Source organism: Schistocerca americana, chromosome X, assembly GCF_021461395.2.
Source record: "Schistocerca americana isolate TAMUIC-IGC-003095 chromosome X, iqSchAmer2.1, whole genome shotgun sequence".
NCBI classification, from domain to species: Eukaryota; Metazoa; Arthropoda; class Insecta; order Orthoptera; family Acrididae; genus Schistocerca; species Schistocerca americana.
The window spans coordinates 433890982-433908188 of record NC_060130.1 but is presented as its reverse complement, the minus strand read 5'-3'; the positions used below and the strand labels follow the sequence as shown (position 1 = coordinate 433908188).

The following is a 17207-nucleotide window of genomic DNA, read 5'->3' as shown; positions in this document are numbered from 1 at the left end:
ACTACGTTTTTAAGGTGCAGCATTGTAGCAAGTGGGTCCCCCCCCCCCCCCCCCCAAACCCCAGCCCCTCCCTCCGTCCTCTCCATCTCCACCCTCCATCATGCTACATTCTTTCATTAGCACCCCCCCTTCCACCCACCCCCATAGTAGGTAACTGGATAATTCAATATAAAAAAGCTATAAAATACATTAACCACAAGCACTATGTATAAAATGCATCTGAAAATTACTATACACGTAGTTTTTATAGAACATGAAATTTTCGTGGTGGAAACAAAATTGTTACTTCTGAATGATACATCCATTGAGATTTCCAACTTCTAGTCATTACATGTATCACATTTTAATACAAAAATTATGGAATGAGCTGATCATCTTTCTACAACACGAAATACAAATTTTCAAAATACCAGAATATACAGTTACGTAAAGAAATTAAAATGGTTCAATCTTCTTAGCAGTGTACATTAATTCTTACTTCTGAGCAAAGAAATTTCTACATTTTTCAAACACTTAGTAATGTAATTGTTTTTCCTTTCACTTTTTGGGATGTCCTTCTTACATACAGTTAAATTAATTAACTTCAGTGCCCAACAGGCATGATATATGCTGAGATGACAAAAGTCATGGGATAGCAATATGCACATATACAGATGGCAGTAGTACCGTGTACACACGGTGAAAAAGGGTAATGCATTGGCGGAGCTGTCAGCTGTACTCAAGTGACTCATGTGAAAAGGTTTCTGATGTGATTATGGCTGCATAACGGGAATTAATGGACTTGGAAAGTGGAATATTAATTGGAGCTAGATGTATATGTCATACCATTTCAGAAATCATGGGAGATCCAATATTCTGAGATCCACCGTGTCAAGGGTGTAGTGAGAACACCAAATTTCAGGCATTACCTCTCACCAAGGATAATGCAGTGGCCAACGGCCATCACTTGACTGACAGCAGCAGAATTTGTGAAAAGTTGTCAGTGCTAACAGACAAAGAACATTGTGTGAAATAACCACAGAAATCAATGAGGTACATAAGATAAATGTGTCTGTTGCAACAGTGTGGCGAAATTTAGCATTAATGGGCTGTGGTAGCAGACAACTCATGTGAATGCCTTTGCTACCAGCACGACATCACCTGCAGCACCTATCCTGGGCTCCTGACCATATAGGTTGGATCCTAGATTGCTGTAAAATTGTGGCCTGATCAAACAAGTCCCAATTTCAATTGGTAAGAGCTGATGGCAGGGTTCGAGTGTGTTGCCAACCCCACAAAGATTAGGACCCAAGTCAACAAGGCACTGCACTTGCTGCTGGTGGCTTCATAGTGGTGAGCGCTGTGTTTGTAAGGAATGGACTGGGTCCTCTGGTCCAAATGAACCCAACATTGACTGGAAATGGTTATGTCTAGCTACTTGGTGACCATTTGCAGCCATTCATGGAATTCATGTTCCGAAACAGCAATGGAATTTTTATGGATGATAATGCACCGTATCAAAGGGCTGCAATTGCTTATGGATATTCTGGAGAATTTGAGCAAATGATTTGGCCACCCAGATCACCTGCCATGAAACCCAGTGAATATTTATGGGACATAATTGAGAGGTCAGTTTATGCACAAAATCCTGCACTGGCAACACTTCCGCAGTTATGGACAGCTGTAGAGGCCACATGAGTCAATATTCCTGGAGGGGCTTCCAACAACATGTTGAGTCCATGTCAAATAGACTTGCTGCACTACACCAGCCAAAAGGAGGTCTGACACTATGTTAGAAGGTATCCCACGATTTTTGTCACCTAATTGTACAAATAGTAAATATCCACTAATTTTCACACATTGCACATGTCTTCTGCAGTCAACAAGTTTTGGCCTGGCACGGCTCCTATTACTCAGAGTCCATAGTTGTTATATTTCACTGGAATTCATTGTTCTTACTGCATATCATGAAAGGGAAACATACAACTTACATTAGTATGTACATATGTCTGTTGAGTCCATGCCAAATAGACTTGCTGCACTACACCAGCCAAAAGGAGGCCTGACACTATATTAGAAGGTATCCCACGATTTTTGTCATCTAATTGTGCAAGTAGTAAATATCCACTAATTTTCACACATTGTACATGTCTTCTGCAGTCAACAAGTTTTGGCCTGGCATGGCCAGAGTCCATAGTTGTTATATGTCACTGGAATTCATTGTTCTTACTGCATATCATAAAAGGGAAACATACAACTTACATTAGTATGTACATATGTATTTTTGACTATCATGACAATCATAACCTTTTGTATGATAGTTTCTCATATTACATTATATTCAAGTAAATAGCGTTTCATGAAGTCCACTTATGGATATTCTGGAGAATTTGAGCAAATGATTTGGCCACCCAGATCACCTGCCATGAAACCCAGTGAATATTTATGGAACATAATTGAGAAGTCAGTTTATGCACAAAATCCTGCACCGGCAACACTTCCGCAGTTATGGACGGCTATAGAGGCCACATGAGTCAATATTCCTGGAGGGGCTTCCAACACGTTGAGTCCACGTCAAATAGACTTGCTGCACTACACCAGCCAAAAGGAGGTCTGACACTATGTTAGAAGGTATCTAACCTAATGAAATGGAAGTCATAACTGTATAGCTAAACTTGATATAAAAAAGCAAGTAATCATTTGTTTCATGTAATCAGCTTGTTACCAAAAGGATCAATGTCACAATGTCAATTTTTGTTCAGTCACACCACTTTCTTTGCAAGTAATTTCAAAATAATTGCTCAACCAGGAAAATACTCCAAGATATCACAAAATTACGTGTATAATACAATGCAATTCAAGCAGCAAAGTTACTGTGTTCATAGTATTTCATTATTTTGAAAGCAATGCCTATTCTTAATAATGTCAATTGAGGCACACATCAAATATATTCACTAGGAAAAAATATTCTGAAAAGAAAACTTTACATTACACGGAGCTCAAACACATTCTTCTTCAAATCAGGTTTTTATAAATGTTACTAATTTTAATCATAGTCCTTCTGCTTTAGTCTGTCTACAGTTTTTCTTTCTTATGTCACACGGCTATTTGTATTGTTAATACACTTATGACATATTTATAACTTCCTCCTTATATATGTTTATTTTTCTCAAATTACTAGAGGCCTGCCACAAGGCCACAGAGGATAGTATATTCATAGCTTTTACATTATTTACATGTTTTTACCACTTTCCTTTGAGACATGTCATTGATTATCATTACATATTGTACTTTTGCTGAGTTGATCTTCCTATGTTACTTTAATTTCTCAGTTACATAAATTTATGTTCTTACACCTTCTGATTATTCACTGGCAAGGTCACTAACCAATCCCTGACACTGAAAAATATCACATTATTTCCTGATATGAGCCATCTACTACTTTATTAACTCTCATATAACACTTCCCATTTTAATAGAAAATTGTCTTGCCATGATACATCAAAATTCATAACACTTTTTTCATCTCCCTGACATAGTCAAAACAACTTCAGCAAAACATATTTTCACACACTCTCAATACTTTTTACCGAGACAACATATCTAAAATCATATCCTTCCAACACTTAGTTTATTAAATACAGTTTTACAGTATTTGAATATATTATTCATGTGCTCTATTACAAAATGAAATGTGCAAGAATAACACTTCATTACGTTTGCATCTAAAGTTTGAAACATAACATAAATTGAGTTGTTTCCTCGTAATATACTAGTCAGCTATACTAGTAGAAGTAGATCGTCATTCAGGAAAGGCAGGAAACCCACAGCCATCTTGAGGCTCATTGTTTGCCAAAACACATACAAAGAATACGAGCCCTCTGGAGGCTTTTAAGCACTGATTTATATTTTAACCCCTGGTCCCCAGCCTAGTTTTTAATAACTGAGTGAAGTTCCACATTTACTATCAAATCAGTTTAAATTACAGAACATCCCCACCACAGGTATTTGAAAATAGCATTCGCCGCATTGCAAACACTATTCTGTTAAACACTTTATTATATGAAAATTACTTTATTCACATAGGTTACTTTGTTGATAATTTTAAAAATCTTAGACATGTCTACTATCACTAATTTTGTCATTAATGTATTTGCTTTGGCAAAGCTTACTTCTCCAACCATTTCACTCCTCACTTGCTTACATTCTGTCTCAGTTGCACTTACATTGTTTTCAACTAATTGCAAATCTTTAATTTATTGCCCCTTTCGAATATCTAACCCTCCAACCTGACATACATGGTTTGAGTTTTGTTGAGCATTGTCCTGAAGCATAATGTGTGCTTGAAAATTCTTTGGATGTCTCAATGTGCCACTGATCAAATATCTGTGCTTTTCACACAATTGTTAATCCTGGTATGGGAAACTTAAGTATAGATAGCATGCATATTTTCTTGGACATCTATACCAAACAAATCAAAAACACCCATGCCAAAAACATTCGGACAAAGTATGAGTGAACTAGCAAGAATGGCACCAATGTAGTCATACTTTTATATTTTGCTTGTGAAGTGCATGTCCTGAGACTGGAATATTTTCACCATTGTATGCTGTGAAATGCAGACATGATTTCTGGAGCTTGGGGTGTCCCAACAGCATATATGTATTCTGATTAGTTAATGTGACTGAAGCATCAGTATCTTAACTGGGATGGTACAGTTTGATTGCAAATTTATAAAGATATGAACAGTTTGTGATTATTCCTCTGAATATGGTTGTTAGTTCTGACTTTCAAAAGACTGTCTTTGTCTGATTTATGAGTGACGGACTGTTTTGCTGTTCGTCTATTTGAGGAGAGCTGATTGAATGAGCAAAGTTTTTCACTGTGCTTGTAGCTTTGCCATTGTAGTGCTTGCATCTATGGTCCTGTGAGTATTGCCAGAGGAGTGGGTGAGGAATCAGAATGTGAGATTATATTGACTACCATCTTCTCAAATCTAGGTTCATAGGGAAGAAAATTTACTTTTACATTCTTTTGCAGGCGCATTTTCTGTTTGTGGCCTGACTTACGGCTGTGTCGGGCATTCCAAATGGCAGAAGAAACATTGTTTGCAGCGATGTGTTATGTAACACTGAACACAAGAATTTTGAGCACACAAACTTGTAGGAAAACTGGCTGGACACACTGTGTACTGCATATGCCACTGCTTGTGGCTGTTGCAAACATGTGCCATGCAGGGTTCAGCCTGCTTAGAACTTTTTTTGGTCAGTTTTGCAACAACAGGCATGTTAAAGTCTAGTTCAATGAAGTTTTGCTATTACTAAGATTTGAACATTTTGAGCACTTCATTGGGACTAGGATAGCGATGCATAAAAATCTCATCTCATATTCTATTGTCAGTGAGGGTCTGAATAGTTGCATCATGAAGAATTTTGTCATGAAATGAGTCTCGAATAGCACAGTTAAATTTACAGTTCCTAGTCATGCCCCTGAGTTCAGTGATCCATTCCTTGTAACATCGATTACTGTTATGACACATGCAAAACTGTTTGAAATGAGCAGCAGCTACTTAGATTGGGGACTAGAAAAATTCCTTGATTTTCCTAATAACTCACTCAAAGCGTAGTGTTTGGGGTTCTACTAGGGGGAGCACTTTTTGACACATTTGCACTATTTCTACTCCTACCCATGAAAAAACAAAAGAACATCATGGGTCACCTCAGATTTTGTAGGTTGAAATATGCTGCTCCAGATGAATTTTTATTCTGTCCACTCCTCTTGTTTTACATCAAAGGAGCAGAAGGGAGGAGGGAGCATCTGGTGATCAGAATTATGTGCTTCAACTGTAGTTTGCCACTGTACATTTTGTACATCCAGCAGTTGGGTGATGCTTAAAAGTAACATTTGTATTTGTTGGCTCTGAAACTGAGTAAGTGCAGTGAGTGATGGCTCTCCAGTGGTTGCCATTTTAAGCAAAACTTAAGTACACTTTAAGACACAAGAAAGAAATTTACAATTATTTTCCCACACTGCTGAAACAGAAATATTGATTAATTTGATGATGTTTGGAGTTGAGGATGTTGAATCACATCCCAAGAATCCAAACCATTATGATCTCATCCTTGTCACCAAAAACATCTGTTGTGTCCTGTATGAAGTGATTGGTTAAACCTGGAACACTCCATACATTTAATAAATGACTAAAACATCCATTCATTTATTTACATTATATACAGCACAATAAAATTATACATAGCTGTAGTATCAATTGTTGTCTGTTCCACACTGTTTCAAAAATAATTCTGTATGATAGTTGAATATTAATACTGTTGTACATTGTCTGTAGTTGTATTTTTACTGCGAGTCTTCTGAGATCTGGGGACTGGGGCTTGGTGTCTGCCATCTTAAAAAGACACATTGATGGATACCTTTGCATGCAGTGAGTAGAAGAGATGAGGCATACAGCTATCTTGCAGGAGTATGGTGAGCCCTGTAAAAAGTGGGGTTCACAGTGGAGGACAGACATGTTAGACCAGAACCTTGACGACGAGTATGCCTGCCCTCATAATCACATGCAACTGACATCGGTGTGTTGAAATGATGCATCTTCTGCACAGAAGTGGACAGTGTGCCATGTGTAGTTGGCATAAACACTGTCGATAATGCAGATACTGTTACTGGCATGGACTTGGTGTCCCGGCTAGCCTCACATGTGTTCTATTGTGGAAAGAACTTGGGATGTTATTGGCCATGAGTGTGCCTCAACATCAAGCAGACTGTTCATAGAGACATGTGCCATGTGTTTATGAACTTTATTCTGCTTGGAAATGGTACCTCGATACTGTTGCATTACAGGTAACATTTGAGGTCTCAGGATATCCGTGACATACCATTGTTCCATGAGAGTTCAGTCAATCAGTACCAGCCATAATCTGCAATCATACTTGATGGCTTCCCACACCATGATGCCAGGACTAACACTGCTTTGCCCTTCCACCTCTCCTCAGGTCGCCTCCATACTTGCTGACGATATTCATCCAGGGTAGTACAGAACTGTGATTCATGACTGAACACAATGTGATGTCATTCATCAACAGTCCATGCTTCCCTGTCAAGGCACCACTGTGAACTCAGCCATTTGTGTTGTAGTTTTAATGTTAACCTACACATGGGGTCTCCTAGTCCTGTTGCTGTTAGCCTCCAGCCAGTGGTGCAGGATTACACAGGATGTTTCAGGGAGTCCATTACTTGTTCTCAAATGGCAGGTGCAGATGTGAGGAGATTACAATACTATGGCAATCCTCCCTTGTGGTGGTCAGACATGTTAGACCACAACCTTGATGATGAGTATGCCTGCCCTCATATTCACATGCAACTGACATCGATAGACTGTCACATCTGAATGCACCACAAATCTGGATGTTCCTCTATTTGACCAGCCAGCCAAATGGAGACGAACTGTGAAGCCCCTTTCATACTCTGGCAGATGCCGATAACACCGTGTGACACAAGTATGTGCCAGCTCCGTGTTCTTCACAGTGATCACTCAACATGTGACACCATTTGTACCCATTATATAACTTACCAGGTCTGGTAACAACAGTACACGTTAACAGTTCTAATGCAGTCCAGTGGCTGTGCTACCTGTCACAGAGAATGGCAACTCTAATTATTTACATATCTGCCTGCAGTGTGTATGTGTATGAAGTTACATTGTCATCTGATCATACCTTGTTGGTGCTTAACCTCTTTTGTCAGGTTGTGTATTTGATGAACACATAAAACAACTGAAATTAATTTTCATACCTGATGTCTGAACCCTGAAATATACAGCAGAAAAGGATTGTGTTCAGCAAATAAACAACCTGGAGTGGCTGGAGTTTTAAAGAAAACAGAAATCTTACCCATATTCAGTGTGTTTTCTGTTTGTTCTTTATTTTTTTCCTTATTCCTACAGTCAGTCAGTGATCTTTATATTCACTGCAGATCAAAATTCTGTACAGAAATATTTCTGAAGATCAACCATTTTTATACTGACTTTCATAGAGTATTAACAGAGAAAGAAATTTTTGGTAGAATGCAAAATGTGTTTAGTTGGAAGCATGTTTTGCCATATTCTGAAAAAATCATCTTATCACTATAAAGCATTTTTAATGTAAAAATCTGTATCTAGTCACATCAAAGAATATTTGGTGAATTGATCAAACTCTTCATGTTAAAGTTTTTTGTGAAATGTCTACACCATTTGATTGTGCAAACATAGAATGTCCTGAGATAAGCTCATTTGCATTGACATAGTACATTATAAGAAAGTATACACAGCTATCAGTCTAATTTCATGCTGGGGAAGTGATTGAAATGAGTAAATTTTTTTTTGTAGGTCATTAGCTGATTTACCACAAATGAGCTTACTCTGACCTTTGAAAACTACAATTTTGCAGGTTTTCACAAAACAAAACAGTGAAATCATCAGGGTAAAAATATCAGCACAAATTGATAAATAAAGTAAAATACTCCACATTTTTTTGGGTAGATATGGATGATCTCACATGCTGGAAAGTTCGTAATGGTGATCTATTAAAACTGATTGTGTAGGTTGTGTGGGCCAATACTTCTATAAAAATAATTATAAAAAACTAAAATATTTTGCAGTTTGTCTTTCGTTGATTTTGTTTCATGTAATATTTTGTCGGTTACTGTAGGTAGAAGAAATTATTCACTGATCACAAGAAAATAATTAGGATGAAACACCACTCCACTTTAAATAATGGAAATATTACAAACTGTTAATAAAATACTTGCAGTTCATTTTTTTATGGATTATTTAAACTAACAATCCATACCTGTTTGGAAATAACAATGATGCTCATGTATATAGAAGTGGCATTCAGTATTCTCTACTGAACCTAACTGTGATTCAGAAGGAAGTACCAATATATATAAAAGTAGATTAAAGTAGTTTATTTTTAACAAATCCTTTCATGACTCATACAGATTCCTGAAGGGAAATAAGTATTCAAAGTTCATGTCTGTAAATGGTCTAAAAGTAGATTTTGACTCAACAGAAATAACTACTGTAGAAATTGCTTATTCCATAACATTGTGTTTATCATAATTATGTTCAATGGAAAAAGGATCACTTGAACAACATTTGAGAGAAGTTAAGACCATGTGATGGACTCATCTCTGGTTGAGCAAGTGCAGCATGCAGTTAGATCCTGCTACAACTGTTCACTGCAGTGTGGCCAACAGCCTTGCCATGTTGGTAACACCAATTTCCAGCCAGCCAGTGAAGTTAAGCAACGTTAGACTCAGTTAGTTCTGAGATGAGTGACCATGGATGGAAACTGAGTGCCGTTGGTTGATGGACATGCAAGTTGCTGAAGTGGTGTCCAATTGAAAGATCTGTACCATGCCAATGTGCCACATGTCATTATTATTATTATTATTATTATCAATATTACTGCAGGATGTATTCCACTAATTATAGAGACATTTCTCAAATAATAATTTGACTAACTAACAAGAACTCCAAAAGAGAATCATTGCTAGTTTTGATCTGTGTAGATATTGTTAAGAATGCATAATGACCTAGTTAAAATGGTTGGATTTGCTGATGATACAACCATCTGCAAGAATGCAGCAAGTAAGTAGTATTTCATGTTTAATGGAAAATCCAGGATGATATAATGATAATATTATGGAAAGGATATAGTGCTACTCATCACATAATGAGATGCTGAGCTGCAGACAGGCAAAACAAAAAGAATGATAAACAAGTAAGCTCTCAGCCAAAAAGCTTTCATCTGAATTAGATGACACACACACGTCTGTGCAGCTGTCAGATATAGTGGTCTTGTGTGTGTGTGTGTGTGTTTTGTCTAATTCAGACAAAGACCTTTTGGCCAAAAGCTTACTTGTTTAGCCATCTTTCTGTTGTGCCTGTCTGCAACTCAGCATATCCATTATATGGTAAGTAGCAGTCTATCCTTTTCATAATATTGTTTATGTTTAATGTTTGAAGCATACAGAAGAAGAAGAAAATGAGCAGTAACATACAAACATAGACTTCTGCAGGAGGTGACAGCTTGGTTTATCTTTTTGGAGTATAATTCTCTGTCACACGGTAAAATACAATGAAACTGAAAAAGAACCAACTCTTCTACAAACTTTCAATGGTCTACTTTGTGGAATCATCACTTTAAACAAGACTAATGAATACTGACAAAAAATTTGGCATCCTTTTCTTTTTCACTGTACGTTGTGAAACATTATTATACCCAAAAGCTAGATAGGTTGTATCACTTTTCGTGTTCATTGTTCTATGAGCACAAAAGACACTTATTTGTTTTAAATGTTGTGTGCATTATGTTATCTGGAAAATATTAGAAATGCAGTTTTGTGAGGATATTGTCAAGTTTTGTAACAACAGGTTTCTTTTTGTGTTTCAGTGGAAGCAAAGCGGGTCAAAATTTATCTACTATTAAATCTCTTCGTGTGCTGAGAGTCCTGCGTCCTCTAAAAACCATTAAGCGTGTTCCCAAACTTAAGGCTGTGTTTGACTGTGTTGTAAACTCTCTCAAGAATGTCATCAACATTCTCATCGTGTACATATTATTTCAATTCATATTTGCTGTCATTGCAGTGCAGTTGTTTAATGGAAAATTCTTCTTTTGTAATGATGAAAGCAAATTCACCAAAGATGAATGCCAGTGAGTACCTATGTTGCTATAAATAGGTAACATATATTAAATTTTTAAAATAGTGTTTGGCTTTTGTAGACAAATGCTTGGCAATAACAAAAGTCAAAAATAGAGGTTCTCAGGTGTCATACTTCTACCTCTTCTTAATATTTATATGTTCATAAAATAATTTTCTAACTTATATTTTAAAATTACAAAGCATATTTGAAAAGGACAGAGAATTACTGGGCATTAGTAGCACAGTTGTGTGATTGGGAGATGATTTATAATTTATTTTGGAAAGTTTTACACAAATGGCAGAGACCAGGCTCAGAGAATATTTTGTGTTTTTGAGAATCATCATCAGACTGATCAAAACATGCAACTTTTTAACAATTTTGCCTCTTAAGACTGATGAAGATGTGAATAATGCAGACTTTGTGAATGGTTTTTAGACATCACTTACAGACTTCCTGACCTGTGTGATCAATAAACATTCTTTGTTTTCTAGGAACTCTCTTTCATCACAAATGCATTACAGTATCTTACTTTCCATATGTCCCTGGAAACAGGTGTCAAATACATGAAGAATTACACTGTCTATCATACCTTAACATTTGTCTACTATAGACTCAAAAGTCTTCCTTGAAATCCAGCGTCATGTAAATAATTCTACGGAATCAAATTTCAATTTGTGGAAAGATACATCAGCTGGGAGTGACTTGGTGTTTGACAAGTGAAAGGCCTTATATAGCACAGAAACACCACTTGTGCTACACATTCAAGAATCCTTTCTCCACTCTGGTCCTGACATTTATTGGCCAAAGGAGATCAATACTAAACCACTTTTACTATGGTCTTGTCCAAAGCAAGATTTCAGTATTTCACTTTACATTGTGCAGTGCTTAGGACCAGTTTATGGAAGCAGTTTCACAGATAAATAGAGCCTAACAGTTAGTTAGACTCATTTCTGACAACTGGATATCATTAGAATCTTAGGCATCATGTTTATTTGGTGGCATGCACACCTGTCTTCAGTTTGAGTACCATTTTCACATAGTTTTAGAGTTGTTGGTTTGGTTGTCCAGCCTGAAGTTAGTTTGTCCCATTTCTCCATACCTGTTGCTTGTCAGCTATCCTCCTTCTTTCTGCACAACTGTCATCACTCATAACATCAACAATACATATTTTGTGCTCATAAATATAAGCCTGTCCCTTTGATTTTTTCCCTCTACCATCCCTTGAGCTACTGTTTTGAGTGATGACATATATCCAGATATGTGTCCACTGAGTCCATCTCTTCATTTCATTATATTCTTTTGTAGGCATTCTTTCTCATTGACTCATTCTACCATATTTACAAGCCTTACTCATAAAGATCCAAATTCAGATTGGAGTCCTCAAAATCATAATCACTATTGCCTTGTATTGACTGATGACTGCTAGAACACATAGTGGTGTGTGGCTCTCATGATGTACATTTAGTTGACATATTTTAAAGTGTCTTATGTAATTGATGAAATGCTGTTCATGAAATTGAGAAATGAGGAGTAAAGAACAATATATGAAAAGGAGGAAGTCCTTTTTCATAAGCATAATGTCTGACTTACTCCTCTGCAACTGTTGCTATCTTTTTCCCAACTATTCAGTTGCATATTATTTGCTTCCAGCTGTAGAACCTTTAAAGAAACAAAAGTGTTACACTAAAATTGTAGACTGAAGAAGAGACACTTATCTCCCAAAGTTAAATTACACATTAATCATCAAAGTAGAATAAATCAAATTATATTTACGGGATCAGTCAACTTAAGACTGAAGTTAATGTGTTCTGTTAAAAAGTGATTACACAGACTAATTACAGTTTTATTGTGTGCATACCTATGAATAGGCCATAAAAAGGCAGCATTTTGTAAGTGAAGTGAAGGCAACATTTGCCACTGAATTGCTGTAGCCAGTGTTAGAAGCTTGCAAACTGTGTAGTACATACATTCCAGTGTGGCTTGATGTTCATTCTTCAGTGGTCAGCAGGCTCCAATTGAAGTTCAAGTTAAGATAAAATGTCTAACTGAGTTAGACTGAAAGTAATGTTCACATGTTATTAGTCTTTGCTGATCATTAAATTCTAGTAAGAGTCAAAACAAAAAAGTTCTGCAATTCTAATCTGAATGTGTACTCTTTTAGGATTTCATTGACTATCATGTATCTGTAAGTACAATGTCCTGATGCTTTCAAGTGACCTGTGTGGCAAAAATGATTGATAAGTTAGAGGCATAACTAACTTGGTGCACTTGAACACAAGCCAATTGAATCTTTGAGAAACTGCAGTTAGTTTTATCTATACATTAGTTATGGTTTTCTATAGACAGTGAGTGTATGTACTGATATTAAGAGAGCAAGGGACATCATGTCATACATGCAGTACTGCTGGAAGTTTCTAAGATGGAAGAGCAGATGCACTTGATTTGGTAAGCACATTTTGAGTTCTATGTGCTTCTGCATTGGACTGTGAATATGCAGAAACATGCAGATTATGTTTTGGATCATCATATTAAACAGCTGCAGGTATCATTCTTCAAACTGACATAACACTGTCAATAAATTCCATATACTGGGTGACTGTGTATTCCTTCCATTAATGAAACAAATTAGATAACATAACAAATGAGTTGGTTTGCAGTTATTTACAGCATGCAGCATTATTGTAAGTGTTTTATTACTGTTTCAGCTAATTATCATTCATAGTAGTGCTTGATACATGTCATCTCTTATTAGTGCCTGTCTGCAACATTTTTGAACTGATTGCTACAGTTTGAATAACATTTTTTTGTTGTAAAAAGTTAAATTTAATTGGTTCTATCAGTATGCTGCATATCTGCAATGTTCTTTTAGTTAAAAGCAAGCAGAATGATTTGGAATTTGTAAAATTTCCTGTTTCCTCCTCTTTCTGCTTGACCTTCTATTTATTATAGCCAATGTATGTGCAAGTGAAACAACTACTTATATTTAAAAAATTTTGGTCTACACCATTGATTATCACTCATATGTGATACCCATACATTTCTTGTTTCTGATGTTTATTCTTAACACAATTAGCAAACAATGTAAAAAACTTTTGATAAAAAAATTAAAATAGTTTATTGAGTGTTCTTCTGGGCTGTTGATCACATTGTCAGTGTATAAAATTGTCTGACATTTCAGTTACTATTGCAAGTGGCCTTCCTCACAGCTTTGTGCTGGGCTGACTGCTGAGTGAGAGAAACTTCAGATCTTATATAGTAGCGGTTGAAGCTGTTTACATAATTTGATAGGGTACTTGAGAATAGGAGGAGGGGTGTTTGGTGTTCTTTATGGTCTTTGTATTGGTGGGTAAAGACATGCTTCATTGATCTTTACACTATTTCTTGCCACTGGTGCAAATATGCGAATTAGAAATGGGTGGTAGCTGTGACATAGCACTGGTTACTTGCTGCCAGGTGTGGGCTGTGGCGTACCTATGCTCTGTGTACATATGAACACCTCTGTCTCCCATGTGCCTGTTTGAATGGCTTTGTAAACACTGTCCTTCAGTAGTGTTGCCACTGCTGGGAGCCAAGATGCCTGAAGCCTATACCTGTTCTGCCTGTTCATGTTGGCAGGTCACTTGGTATTTCTATCACCTCTCTAATCTTCCTCCCCAATGTAAATGGCTGTTTTGCCTGTACATGGTTTTCACAGAATATTATCTCTTTATCACACTCATCCTGGTTTTCTGCCACTGTTGACCTCAGAGATATCTTCAGCAGAGATCTCTTCTGTAAAGATAGCAAGATAGCAAGAATTGGTGTAAAGTGAGATAAACAACCAAATCTATCACTGGACCTCATAAATCTATGACACAACAGTCCAAGAAAACAGTTTAGTTGTAGAGGAAAGGTTACACAAGATGGAAACAACTTACAGTATAACTTAGAATACCGCAACAGAAAATCTTTATCTAAAAACCGTAAAATAAAGCTCTACTACACAGTTGTGAAACCACCATGCCTATATTCCAGTAAGTGCTTAGCACTCAATTATAAGGCAGAAAAAGTTTAAGTATTAGATGGAAGAATTAAAAGAAAAGCGTTAGGTCCTTTAAAAACTTCAGAATTTTGGTAACTAAGAAGCAGCAGTGAAATATAACATAGAACACTATCTTAAACAACAAAGAAGAGAAGAGTGCTTTGAGTAATGGCTGACAATAGAATAACCAAAAGGATCTTCCATTAGCTTTGTGAAAAAAAAATCAATATGCATATAGATTCAAGAACTCAAGAAGACTTGGGAAGTAAAAATATAAGAAGAAGTAAGGGAAAGAGAAATGTTCAGAAGGAAAGTTATAAAATTAGAAGGTTTTCAGGGGAAGGAGGAAAAGACAATAGGCACAAAGTGGTCTGACAAAAGGAAAAAAGAAACATTGTGAAACAATGCAAGAATACTGTATTAAAGAGGGAATGAATGAAAGATGAAGAACTGAAATCAGAAATCCCTTAGACAGTCCCAATGCAGAAAGGAGGAAAAAATGTTTACATTAATGTAAAAATTGGCACACTGAAACAGTCCCAATGAACAAGCATAAATAAATATTGAGGTTTTGGAAAAGAAATGAATATAATGTAATTGTCCTTAAAATTAAGATAATTGCATAAGATACTGATCTTTCATTATTAATCTATTTTTCATCTAAACACGAAAAAAGAACCTAGAAAAACTGTAAAATTGTGTCAACAATTGACAAACATTTTTAGATTTTATGAACATATTTAACACTTCTTTTTCATCCTGGATACCTATTTTCAATTAGTCTGCACTTTTCGATGATTGTTTGGACATGCTCTTGACAGACTGACTCATCTACAGAGGGTCCATCCATGGGCAACAGAAATTATTTTCCAATTACAGAACTTTTGAGATAGAAGTACTAAAGAAAAATGAAGAGAACCATCCGCACACACTGAAGCTGATTGGTTGATGGTGCATAGAAACATGTTTAATACAGAGACTTTACTAATTTTTGAACTACCACATTTTCTAGTTCGAGTTCCTCTTTCACCTCCCCCCCTCCCTCCCCCCCCCCCTCTCTCTCTCTCTCTCTCTCTCTCTCTCTCTCATTTAATTAGTGCTCAATTGCAAAGACTTTACAAATAACCTCACATGTTAAGCACACACTGTAAAAGAAGCTCTCCTTTCTCAGTCACATAGTAACTAAGTTAGGATTGGAGAGCACTATCAATGAGGCAGATTTTGTTAAAAACATCAGAGATGCACCCAGCATGTTACTGTATAGGAGACTGATTCTTGCAAATACCTTAGAAAATGGACAACCCTCAAAATCAGTGAATAATAGGTGTGCTAAACTGCATAGAGTTTACTATCTTTGTAACAACATTTATGAATCTAAATTGCTTTTCAGATACCTTGAACTCCGACACTACAACACCATAATGAGACCTTAAGTACTGCATGCTTCAGATAACTGAGCATAATCAGAATAGAACACATCAGGAAACTTCAACTAAAGCATAGAGAGATTCTGAAGATATCATGAACTCCATAATGGAAAATGATGTATACAGAATCAGACACAACAAGGAACTCTGCCTGTATCTAGAGTAATGAGAAAGAGGATACAGTCATGTAGTCAGGATGGAATTTTCTAATGCTCAGAAATTAGAAGGAGTGATCTGTTTTACTTGGTAAAAGCTTTCTAAAACCAGATAAATATTTCTTTATTTAGAACCAACTGGTTCAACAGCCTTTGCTGTCATCTTCAGGTCTTAAAAAAATTATGTAATAAAATGTGTTCATTTGAGTTGGACCTCATGCCAAGTTGCCTTGTAGATAAAATTTAAAAACAAAATTTAAGAACAAGAAGAACTTTGTGCATATGGCCATGTTCATAGACATATCACTCACAGATGATTGTTACGTTGTGAAAACTGCAGTAGACAATAAAACGGACAGTAGCACATCTGTTAATGTTAGCTGGACATGTTCTAACCATTGAAGGTCCACCTCAGATGGTGTATAAGATATGAACTGGAGACTCAAATCAAGGCTCTTTGTCTCTGGAGGGAAAGTGAACAAGAGTAGTTAGGATAGCTCTTTTGCAACTATAAACTAACCATAATGACATTTGTGACAGAGATCAATTCAGATTACGTATCAGAGATTCTCCCCAGTCACTAACACCAATGAAACTGTGTCTGGAAAATGGAATGTACTGGGCTCAGGAATGGAAAACACCCGCAGTGTCAGGATGAGAGCATGTTGGGATGAGAGAAAGTGTGCCAGAGTTAAGAACTTCAGGGTCCAGTGTATGCCAAATGGAATGTAATACTTAAATAAAATTTACTTTTTCTCAACCAATATACATTATTCAACTACTGAAAGCTTTTATGAAAGTCATCTAAACATTCACACACAAACTAGACAACTTTAGGGCATTCTTTGGGTTTACACATTGTTTGTTTGTTTGCTTGTTCACCAGCTGTTGCTCTCTTTCCTTTATTCTGGTGCTTGTACCAT

The 17207-nt window shown here is 36.4% G+C and overlaps 1 protein-coding gene across 1 annotated transcript in view; it reads left to right on the top strand.

Annotated features, from left to right (window-relative positions):
• The window catches only part of LOC124556062 (voltage-dependent calcium channel type A subunit alpha-1), a gene marked incomplete at its 3' end in the record, with an annotated part of 507834 nt that overhangs the window by 329346 nt on the left and 161281 nt on the right, over nt 1-17207 (top strand). The window contains exon 21 of the mRNA XM_047130091.1: nt 10431-10691. Within this exon, the coding sequence (XP_046986047.1) occupies nt 10431-10691 (261 nt within the window). The remainder of the gene's footprint in view (nt 1-10430; nt 10692-17207) is intronic.